The sequence below is a fragment of the Temnothorax nylanderi genome, unplaced genomic scaffold (genome assembly GCF_030848795.1).
Source record: "Temnothorax nylanderi isolate EJ_2023f unplaced genomic scaffold, tnyl_v1.0 TNYL_tig0378_pilon, whole genome shotgun sequence".
NCBI classification, from domain to species: domain Eukaryota; kingdom Metazoa; phylum Arthropoda; class Insecta; order Hymenoptera; family Formicidae; genus Temnothorax; species Temnothorax nylanderi.
The window spans coordinates 152,107-164,152 of NW_027249440.1; the positions used below are offsets into that span (position 1 = coordinate 152,107).

A 12,046-nucleotide genomic window follows, 5' to 3' on the forward strand; every position below is an offset into this window, starting at 1 on the left:
CCGGCCGAGAAAACGAGAGTTGTGCTGCCCGTCTCGGGGATTCGGAAGTGCGGCCGCCGACAGTCAGCGTCTCGTAATGTGTATGATTTCCGCGTAATTTGAGTCGTCCGATTTCTGTGTGATTTCCGTCGGATGCGTTTAGTTTCCGTGTGATTTTCGTGATATCGTTGTGAGAACTGGAGCGTGATGTGTCGTGTGATTTTCGTGAGATCGTTGTGAGAATTCGGTGGGGTTTCGTGAACGGGAAGATGCGCCGGGCGTAATCGAGCCGTTTTAGGCGGGGTGCTCTTCGCACGACCGGGCACCGTATCATCGCGGGGCCGTAGCGTGGCCTACGCGTGATCGCGTCGCGGCGTGCGGGGCATCGCTGTGTAGTATTGCGGACCTCGCAAGGCTTCGTGCGTGAAGGTCGAGGTCAATCGCGGGGTCAATCTGGGACTCGCGTAATCCGAAGGGATTCGCGGTCATTTTTTTTGGAGACTATCGTGTCGTGTGTCGTTGCGTTTTGGGAGATTCGTGTCGTGGGTCGTTGCGTTCGTTGTAAGTAAGCGTGCGTCGATGCCGCGAAATCCGGCGTAATGTTCATGTATCGTTCGGCGTAAGGTATCGCTCGCGTTAATGTCTCGGTCCGCGTAATGTTAATGTATCGTTTGCGTGGAATGTATCGCTCACAGGAGCGTATCATTCTCGTGTCAATGTGTCGTCTCGCGTAAAGTATTCGTGATATCGTTCGTGTCGCGTTAAAATATCAGTTGGCGTAGAGTATTGTGTCGCGTTAGAGTATCGTTGCGTAAGGCACACCCCGCGTTAATGTATCGTCCCGCATTAGAATATTGTTCCGCGCTAGAGTTGATTCGCGCTCAGTAATGAGTGGCAACGAGATACTTCGCCGATCTCGCGAAGCGTGGCGGGACGCGCTGTGACCGTCGTCGGTCCTTTGCGGAAAAACATACTCTATCCTGTCTTCTCTTTCTTATTAAATATACTTGTTACCCTTGTTATTTAAGTGCTTTATTTCTTTGTGTGTCGATTGCGCTGCGCTCCCTCTCCTCCCTTCAACCGAGATCCACCAGCGGTCTCGCTTATGGACTGCACGCCTGAGATATTTTGCGTTTGAGTGTCAGAGTTGGAATTAGAGTAACGTGGTGCGCGTATTCGCACCTGGCGCCCATTATCATATTGGAGAAAGTGTCCGGTCAAGCTACCATCTGGCTATAGAGATTTCGAGAAACTATCATATTAAGCCTGAGAAAAGGCAAAGCGACGGCGCGCTCCTTTTCGGCCGGCGAGACCGAAGGGACATCGTCGTCGTCGTCGTAGATTATATATGAAAGGTGCTTTATATAAAATTATATATGGGCATATATAATTCCAAATATAACCAGATATGAACAATACATTATATATGCACTCATGTATGGATACATATAAGATTCATATGGAAGTATATATAACCCTATACAATTATATATAATTATACAGGCGATTATAATCTATTTAAATATATATAAATGTTTCATATACAATTTGACATAATTATATATGAGTTCATATAATTTATATATAAATTACTAGCTGACCCGGCGAACTTCGTACCACCTAACAGTCAATAAATGTAGTGGTACCTTTTAGCTAAACTTAATTTATGATTTTAATTAACGTAAGAAAATGAATACAAAAAATTTATTAAGTTCAATAGTTTATTAGGATAATATATATAAAGAAAAAAAAATTCAATAAAAGTACAAAAATCAAGTATTTCAATGGCGTGTCGGCAAGACATTTGCTTTGATGAAGCTATGTATTTTGCTGCATGGGTTACACTTGGGTTGATTCTCTTCAGTGAAGCACCTTGTGATATACGATATTTTTCGTTTTGTTATCAGGCGCAAGAACAAATAAAGCGGATGGTTTGCCGACACGTGAACATGCCACGTACAATTGACCATGAGAAAAACATGCATTTTCTAAATTCAGACCACAAACACTCAAGGATTGGCCTTGTGATTTGTTAATCGTCATGGTGAATGCAAGACGAATCGGAAATTGAATTCGTTTAAACTCAAAGGGCATATCGGTTGGGATCATCGGAATCCTCGGAATGAGAACTTCCTCACCTTTGAATTTTCCTTTGAGTATCGTCGCGTGAATCACATTGATCATCAGTTTTCTTATCACCAAACGCGTTCCATTGCATAGTTTTGGTTGGTTTAGATTTCGAAGCATGATGACTACCGAGCCAACCTTTAGTTGTAAATTGTGCGGTGGTAAGCCAGGCACATCCAAGGAGTTTAAAAATTCAGTTGGATAGTTGGTGGCTTCGTCTTCGTTTGTTACACAATCAATAGATTTGAATGAATGCAGAGTACCAACGATTTGATTCTGAATTACAAAGTTTAAGTCATCCACATCTTTATTCTTAGCCGCTAAAATTGCTCGCTCACTCAACCATTCGTTATTTTTGTGGTTAGCAATGATGTTCGGGAATACTTTGTTGATGAGCTCGTCTTTCGATGAGACAAAATTGCAAAAATTCGGAGGAAATGAAATCAATCCGCTCGATTCGTCGACAGGAACACGGCCATTACCAATAGTCAGCAATTGTTTGGAGAAATCTTGAGCAGATGGATCGTTCAGCAATGCAACTCTCATATTTGCTGCCAGCTGAAGTTTCTTCACATAGCGCCACAGATTTGATGCTTTGAGGCAAGCGTTTATTTCATCGGCAGCAGTCGATCTTGGAATGACTGGCAGTGTTTGGCGGAAATCGTCAGACAGTAAAATCATTGCGCCTCCAAAACATCTGTAGTCATTACGCAGATCTTTCAATGTTCGGTCAAGTGCTTCTAATGCGTGTTTATGCGCCATTGTGCATTCGTCCCAGATGATGATTTTAGACGCTACTAAAACTTTGGCCATTGCGGAGTGTTTCGCAATGTTACATGTCGGTTGTTCAATAGTTTGAAGGTTTAACGGCAATTTTAACGCTGAATGAGCCGTACGGCATCCTTCTAACAATGTGGCCGCTATTCCAGAAGAAGCAACTGCTACCGCAATGTCGGATCTCGCACGAACAGTGGCCAAAATCAATGACATGAGAAATGTCTTCCCAGTTCCGGGGGCATCCAGGAAAAATAAGCCACCATTTTCATCATCAATTGCCTTCATTAATGTATCATAGACTTCCTTCTGTTGGGGGTTCAATAGGGGTACATTCGTTCGAACTGATTGGTCTAATTCATGTCGATCATATTCACGTTCACGCTCCAATTCTCGATTAAATGCGTCATTCATTCCACGATCTGGCGCTGGCATTCCTAACCTGACTAACAAACTGCCGCACATGAGGTAACACATGTCTTCGATCAAGAGCAAAGCCTGGTTATGCATCTCCTCATTCGCCTCAAGATCTGGATTTCTTGAACTGACACGAATTCGATGTAAAATGTCTTCTGACATGTTATCCTTGTATTTGTTCCACAGGTCACGTGGATTCAATGGGAAGCATGTCGAAATGATGATAGCAAATAATGTACGTATCTGACTTGGAGATGCAGAAATAATTGCTTCAGCGATTGCCGTGTCCCAATGAGTATCGTTTTCAAGCAAATTGAGCTTTTGACATGCAGCACGAAATGTTGGGCACACTATACCATTAACAGTTCGTAGTGATTCAAATGATGTTGGCCCACGAACATTCACCAGCAACAACCGCAAATAGAAGCATTCATCATTCTTCGGATGAACTGTGTAAATACGACCAAGAGCATCAGTAGAACGCACATCCGGATGACCAGGAACCGCATCGCCTTGCTTCCGACGTTGAAATTTTTTCGATGAAGCGTTCCAAGTGTAATAACGTGGCATCTCCGAGTAAAGCAACGTTCGTGCAAACGGATCGCTTTGACAAATCGCAAAGAAACTGGTCAATGTTGTCGCTGGAGGTGTTTCAGCACGTTGAGCAACATTCGACGCGGTGAAATATACTCGTTGACCATTCTCCAGATGCACCGCCAAATGTACAACAGTGGGATGACGTTCGTGAATAGGGAATGAGAATATACGCCAAATCGCCTCATTGCAGTTCACATATCGACCAACTTGATAATGCGTAATTTCATCGTTGGTATTGGAGGTTTGGATGCCAAAAACCGCCATATCGCTGCTTTTCGTGACATATTTGCAGATGTATTTGATCGACTTCACCGAATTGCAATACTCAACGTTGCAATGTGTCTTGAATGTTTTGGAAAGAAGTGGCGAATATGGAACAATCCAACTGTTGTCGACCACGAAATCGTTTCCTTTCACTTTCGTTGTGATAGTTCGACCGTTATCATCGGGTGATCGACGCCGATACAGTGGATAAACATCGTTGCCAGTGATGGTCTCCGTCGTCGACTGTCGTGGATAACGTTTGGAACACTTGCCGTCGACCATGCACGGTGATTGGGGGTTGATGGCGCCACACGGTCCATGAATCATATTCGTAATTACAACATCATATAAGTCTAGATCGGTTTCAGGATCAGGAATCTCGGCACATATGATATCATCTATTTGATCTGGTCGAATTCTTTCGACTAACCAAATAAGAATATGTGCATGCGGCAAGCCTCGTTTTTGCCATTCGATTGAATACATCCAGCATCGAGTATCCCCAAAGACGCGTTGCTTAACAATGTAATTCATCAGCGACCTGATTTTTTGCTTGAAAACACGTGCGGTGATGTCGTGCCGATCATTTGATGTTTGTCCGGGAAGCAGCATTTGAACAATTTCTATCCATTTCGGATTACACGTAAAGGTAATGAATAGATCTGGCCGACCGTAATGACGAACATATGTCATTGCATCTTGCGCATATTCATGCATATGACGCGGGCTACCTGTGTACGTCGCCGGTAGAATAGTCAAACGACCAACATTAGCTGCATCTCCTTCGGTGCTAATTGCATCGCGTAAATGGATATACTCCTCCGAACGCAGTTTGGCTTGATTAAACCGAATAAAATTTAGGCGCTCCGTTTCGATTTTGACGTACATGTCGACGCAATATTGCTGAAGCAATCGACGAAATCGCAGCAAATAGTTGTCAGCATTTTGACGAATCATCAAACGATATGCGTAATAATTCATCGAGCTAACCTTCTTGGTAGTTTCCTCACCTAAAATAAAAACAGTAAAATTAGTATCTTAGAAGTAAAACTTACGTCCGTATTCCATGAAAGGGTGAACAGAACCGTGTGATCACTAAATCCCCGAAGGTCATTTTTAGCATATTTAAAAAGGGTTAAGATAAATGATTTAAGATTGGTTGCCAGCCCTTTGCCCAATATTCTCCAAACAAACAGCCCCTAATCCCTTAGTCGACTCTTACGACTTCCTGAGAAATTAGTAGTGGTTCTTTTTTTTTGAAAACCAAAACTAAACCGAGCAAAATTTATGTCATGTTGAAATGAAAACTATGATATTAATACTCACCATTCAATGGATTTATCATCTTGATATTGAAGTGATATCCATCGTCTCCTTGCCAAAACATCAGCGGGTATTGCAACGTGTCATATGAACGGTGTGTTTCATATATTTGTTGCAGTTGCCCAGTATCGCGACGTGTAAGCACAATATCGCGTGTTTCCAAGTTTTCACCAACAATCAGGATTGCAACTTCATCTATTGTTGGAGCATTAAATCTGCGTTTGTGTGTTCCAGCTGGTCGTTTATCCGCTCTGATCACGACTTTGTAGTCATCATTTGGCATGCGCTCCAACGCAGTCTTGAACAGCCTGACCAATGCATGATGTTCATGAAGTAGTTGCTGCAGATCATGAAGAATTACTCTTTTCATTTCTGTATTGATCTCTTGACGCCGATCAAGTTGTTCCTCCATATTGCCCATGAAGTATATTTGTAAGAATTTATGCTGTGCATCTTCAACAGGTTGCAATGATCCAATTCGATGGTGAATCTGGTCTTGAATCTATAGTCGAAAGCGAAGTTAGTATTACTGATTTATAATCACAATTTTTTTTAAATGTTAGCATGCCTTATTTATTTTAGAGACAAATACAGAGACCTAACAAACAACATTTGAGCAAATTTTTTTGTCTTAAATCTTATCTTTTAAAAAAAATGAACATTTACTCTCTTCAACATAAATTACCTTGAATGTCGGATTAAATCCATGTTCTACGATAATGTCTGCCCCAAATGAAGTCATTTGAAAACAGCCATTGTATTTTTGAGTGTTCGCTAAAAAATGTCGTGATTCTGGTGTTTCGCCACGAAGCAATGAATGCAATGGCTCAGGTGGCGGAGTCAATAATGGCAATTTCACTTTGCCATTAAGGCAACACAATCCAGGCGTTTCTCCAGCAAACTTCAATGCGCCACAATGCCCACAAACAACGTCCATTGAACCAATGCGAACGAAAGGATGCGAACTGTAATCAATTGTGCAATCGTATAGAAACGCTGCTCGATTCAAATCAACACTTGAAGCATTTCTTCTTGCACGTCGAAGATTATCTCGTTGTTGATCTGTGCGATAAGCTCGACGATTTCTCATTGCCAACCGAGCCGTTTCATGGGCTGCCTCTCTTTGCTCTTGTGAAGCACGTGCTCCTTTAGAAGCACGAAGTCGAGCCATACTAACGCGGCGCTCTTCTCGTGCGATTTCTCGTTCTTCTTCAGTGGATTGATTCGCAATGTTACGAAGCCTAATTGCATTACGGCTTTGTTGGGAAAGATTAGACTTTCTGGGTCGCGGCATTTTTAATAATAACTCGCACAATAAGTATTAATAACACTCGCACAAAACAAACAAATCGACCGGTAACCTTTCGCGATTTACAGCTTATATACTGACAGGCAGCGGCAATGGAATGTTCCGAGAATTTCTCATACATTCTGTGTTTATATACATCTCTCTATACATCTCATACATCTCTATTTTTTTGTTTACATTTCGATTCGAGTCCTCCCTCCCTTTCTCCGGCGAACTTCGTACCGCCTAACAGTCAATGAATGTAGTGATACCTTTTAGCTAAACTTAATTTATGATTTTAATTAACGTAATAAAATGAATACAAAAAATTTATTAAGTTCAATAGTTCATTTAGGATTTGGCTCGCGGCCTAGCTTGCCCCCCCCCCCCCCCCCGGTCGTCGGACCGAGCGACCGCAAAAAATTTCCCGTTCGCCCCGGTAACGAAAAATCGCCCTGGTAACGAAAAACTATACACTCTATATGCTAAGCTGGAAAATTCTACCCCTATTTCATATGGTCTTAATACAAAATCTGTCCAGCCGTTCTTGAGTTATAAATGGTGTAACTAACCCGACTTTGTTTTATATATATATTTATAAAAAGCATTTATCCATGTAGATTATATATAATTACTAGCTGGTTACCCGGGCTTCGCCCGGGTGTCGTTTTTCTTCAAACGACTTCATTTGTGTTTCAATATCCTTATTTTGGCTTCCAAAAAATCGGTAACGAAAAATTATACACTTTATAGCACTCCCCAGAAATTAATTTGGCAATTAAACCCATTCTCGAACAATTAATAAAATTTTTGAACCGGTTTTAACTAAATCAATAAATCGGTAGATTAATGTAAAATTAAATCATTAAAATTTTTGAACCTGTTTCAACAAAAGCGAACCGGTTTTAACTAAATCAATAAATCGGTAGATTAATGTAAAATTAAATTATTCCGACTTCCAAAAAATCGGTAACGAAAAATTATACACTTTATAGCACTCCCCGGAAAATTCTACCCCTGTTTCATATATAATTCTTTAAGATTCGGTCAATTATTTCCCGAAAAATTAAAAAAATTTCGGTTTCCAGAAAATCAATAACGAAAAACTATACACATGGCACTCCCCGGAAAATTCTACCCTTATTTCATATATACCACTTTAAATTATACACTTTGTGGCACTTTAAATTATACACTTTATGGCACTCCCCGGGAAATTCTATACCCCTGTTTTATATACAATTCTTTAAGATTCGGTCAATTATTTCCCGAAAAAGTGGAAAAATTTCGGATACCGGTTCCAAAAAAGATCGGTAACGAAAAACTATACAGTTTATAGCACTCCCCGGGAAATTCTACCCCTGTTTTATATACAATTCTTTAAGGTTCGGTCAATTATTTCCCGAAAAATTGGAAAAATTTCTGATATCGGTTTCCAAAAAGATCGGTAACGAAAAATTATACACTTTATGGCACTCCCCGGGAAATTCTATACCCCTGTTTTATATACAATTCTTTAAAATTCAGTCAATTATTTCCCGAAAAATTGGAAAAATTTCGGATACCGGTTCCCAAAAAAATCGGTAACGAAAAACTACACACTCTATAGCACTTCCCGGAAAATTTTACCCCTATTTTATATACTTTTGGTAAAAATTCGGTCCAATAGTTTTAAGTTAAAAACGTTCAAACATACACCACCCGTAAGAATTTTATAGATTAGTATAGATAGATATATAATCACTAGATTTTTCGCTTAACTTTAAATTCGGATTATCCAATAGATGGCATTCGATAGGATTCATTTCTCGTATTTTAAATTTGACAAAGAGTGGTATCAAGAGACACGGCATTGTCTCATGTCAAGCAGTGCCAAGTTATAATATATGGAATAAATCATTTCACTTTTAATTTTACAGCTTTTGAAAAAATATATATCTTAATTTATCAATGCTTTATTATCGAAGTTAACAAATTCCTATGCGCCCAAGATAGGCCTTAAGATTAAGATAAGTAAACTGAGCACGGACGGTTATCGATCGGCAAGTGAGCTTTGATCTCCTCACATTCCTTATTTTCTTCTTTCAACCAGCTATTTGGCTAGGCGACAAAGCGACCTTCCAGAATAAACTACTGACAGACGGGGCATACGTGATCGGATTTTTTTTATCAACTTTGTCTGGCCCATAACTATGGGCCCGGCGACACGACGCGCCTTAATCCTAGACGGAGTTTGCTTAGGATCTTTATTGCGTCGCGCGACTAGCTCAAAATTGCCCGCGCAATGTTCCGACAAACAGAAACGAGATCTAAAACGTGCTTTTGGAAATCTTGTAAGAGCACGTGGCGGAAATTTCTGTTTGCAATAAAACTGCACTTAAGATTAGATGGAATGCATTTGTCTGTCGGTACTGAAAACAGGGTCGCGAGATAAATAAGGGACCCTAATAAAAGAGAAATCGGCGATAGTCGAAAACAAATGAGTCACTGGAAGAAGCGATGGGTTATACCCCCAACAAGACGGTGGAGGCCTTACGAGGGGACTCACCAATGGAAAACCGGAAAAATCGATAACCGTCTCTAGCTATCTAGGATAAGCAAAGACTTAAGAACCTACCTCTTGGGTGAGAAACATCTCGCCCAATAAGAAATCCTCTAAACAAAAATTAGAAGAATTCCGCCAACCAAATTTCCCAAAACGAAAACCAGACACCTCCCACAACGAAATCCACCCCTTCCATCCTTTCAACTTTCCTATATAAATCGCGACATCACGAGGTTCCCTCTCTCAATTCATCTCATCTGGGTACGAACGGAATCACATTCGAATCCGATCTTGAGTTTTGAGTTAAATTCTGTGCGCGAGCTTAAACTCACTAAGTATCGACGAGAGGCTGCCCACAGGGCCCAAGGAGATCCAGCTACTTCAATTACTGTTCTACATTAGTGTCCCTTGAATACAGAGTCTGGCCAATAGGCCCCTCAAAATGGCGTACATACTATACTCAATACATATATAAGTGATTGTGAGTGGTTCCTGCTGTGGAGTGTTCCGTATTTTCTGAATTTTTCTGATTGTAAAAAGGTAAATAAATTGTGTATATACATATAAAGTTTATTTAATTTTTTGAATATACCACAAGTGAAATTGTTTGGAATAACAGAATTTTTGAAACAAGTTGAAAACATAAATTATATGTTTTCTAACCTTAATAATATGATTATGATATAATTTATTATAGAAATATTATAGTGAACTAATTTGTATAGGTTACAAGATGCCTTATTGCTGCGTAACAAAATGTTCCAATTCTTGGAAAAAAGGTTATTCCTTACATCGCATCCCAAGAAATACAGAAAGAAGAGAACAATGGATTCAAAACATTGGTCGACATGATTTGGATGCATTAAAAGACTGTTTTGTATGTGAGGTAAACTGCATTTTTCTGTGTATTCAAGTTATTTACATTTTGCAATTACATTACTTATGTTTATTATATTTAATAGGAACATTTTTTACCCGAAATGTGGGAAAAAGTACGTGTTGATGGCAAGAAAAAGCTGAAAAGTTGTGCAGTTCCAACTATTTTTATGCAGAAAGAAATTGTTTCTGCTTCATCAAATGTAAGTGAAATATAGTATGCAATAACACTTAAAAATATGCATGGTTTTAAGTTGTGTCATTAGATTTAAGCCTCGTCTACAATGAGTCGTAGTCTTAAGATCGTAAACAAATCGATCAACCACAATCAAGTTTTCTTATACATTCTTGACTGTCGTTGGTCGATTTGCTGTACGACCTTACGATTCATATCTATGACTCATTGTAGACGGGCCATTAGTTTACAATAAGATTGTTTATATGTTTTAGACTGAAATTGATATTACGGAAAATAATAAAGTAGACAATGAAAAATATTTGTCTGATGATTTGATAGAGGAAGACGCTTTTAAGGAAACAGAAGCAGCTGTAAATAATACAGAAATAGAGTCAATTAATACATCGCCAGTGTCAACGCCAATTTCAGACTCAATGATATGTGTGCCATTTCAAATTGGTAATCCTGAGAAAAACTTTGAAGAAGTAGAATTAAAAGTTCAAAAAGCATTATTAGATGCTACACAGGCCAAATTACGACAAGTGGAAACAAAATTTCAGCAAGCAAATATGATACTAAGTAAATCAGAAAAGTCGCGGATAATGATGAAAAAAAGAATAAAAAGACTTATGTATGAAAGAAGAAAATTATTAGAAGAGAATAGTAATTTAAAGGCTAGATACAAGAGAATATTTAACGACGATCAAGTTGCAGCTCTCTGCAAGAAATTCATGCGCGGTAAAAAATGGTGTTCTGCTACTATCAAATAAGCTATTCGCTTAAGATTATCTTGCGGTAATAATAGTTATAAAGAATTACGGAATCAGGATATTCCTTTACCAGCAGAGCGTACTCTTCGAAGAAAAATTGAGAACATAGACTTTGAACCCGGTATTTGTAATCAAACGTTTGACATATTACGTAACTACATTTTAAATTTTACCGATAATCGAGAGAAAGATTGCATGCTTGCAATTGATGAGATGAGCATTATTGCAGGACAACAAGTTGATATAGCAACAAATTCACATTTTGGTTTATCGACGTTGCCAGATAGATCAGGTTAATAATTTCTAATACATTTGTAATTTATATTTTTAATACTAATATTTTTATATATAATACAATTTTTTATTACATTTAGTATAATTACTTTTGCATAATTAAATATTTTTTTTACAAAAATATTATTGTCTAATAAATACCGAATATTTATAAGTGATACGGATAATAATAAATCACTATAATATAAGAATTCATTTCAGATAAACTATACATTAATAAGAATAATGTTATTTAGCTAACTAAACAGATTGTTCAATTTTTCTATAGGATTATTTTTTGTGGAGCAGAAAAAATGTTTATTTGTGCATGTTTTGTAATGTATTATGGAACATCATCTAATATATAGTTAAAAATTTTTTTAATAACAGATATACTCCCCTATTGCATTTAGCATAAAGTTCCAAGATACATTGCAAAATATGAGCATAAACTGTTGTTACTATACATCAGGATATGCAATAAAATTGTTTCTTTTCTTGGTTTATAATAATTTCTTTTTCTGGTTCTCTTTTTTATGAATATGTTCTAGGCCAAATGAAAGAAGCTACTCACAGTTTAGTTTTTATGCTTGGAGGACTTTTTACACGTTGGAAAATGGTTATAGCTTATTTCC

At 38.5% G+C, this 12,046-nt stretch overlaps 2 protein-coding genes across 3 annotated transcripts; one reads left to right on the top strand and one right to left on the bottom strand.

Moving 5' to 3' along the window:
• Window positions 1-1,839: 1,839 nt before the first annotated feature.
• On the bottom strand, window positions 1,840-6,732 carry LOC139781981 (uncharacterized). The gene is made up of 4 exons (XM_071720871.1): window positions 6,575-6,732; window positions 6,167-6,446; window positions 5,485-5,983; window positions 1,840-5,168 (listed from the first exon to the last, which is right to left on the bottom strand). The coding sequence occupies exons 1-4, from the start codon at window positions 6,730-6,732 to the stop codon at window positions 1,840-1,842; spliced, it is 4,266 nt and encodes a 1,421-aa protein (XP_071576972.1).
• Window positions 6,733-9,678: 2,946 nt separating this feature from the next.
• On the top strand, window positions 9,679-11,425 carry LOC139781980 (uncharacterized). 2 transcript variants are annotated; one of them, XM_071720870.1, is made up of 4 exons: window positions 9,679-9,854; window positions 10,040-10,200; window positions 10,277-10,393; window positions 10,641-11,425. In XM_071720870.1, the coding sequence occupies exons 2-4, from the start codon at window positions 10,048-10,050 to the stop codon at window positions 11,136-11,138; spliced, it is 768 nt and encodes a 255-aa protein (XP_071576971.1). In that variant the 5' UTR covers window positions 9,679-9,854; window positions 10,040-10,047; the 3' UTR covers window positions 11,139-11,425. The 2 variants fall into 2 exon arrangements, with proteins under 2 accessions (XP_071576971.1, XP_071576970.1); XM_071720869.1 differs by lacking the exon at window positions 9,679-9,854 and having other exon boundaries at window positions 9,877-10,200.
• The last annotated feature ends 621 nt before the right edge of the window (window positions 11,426-12,046 follow it).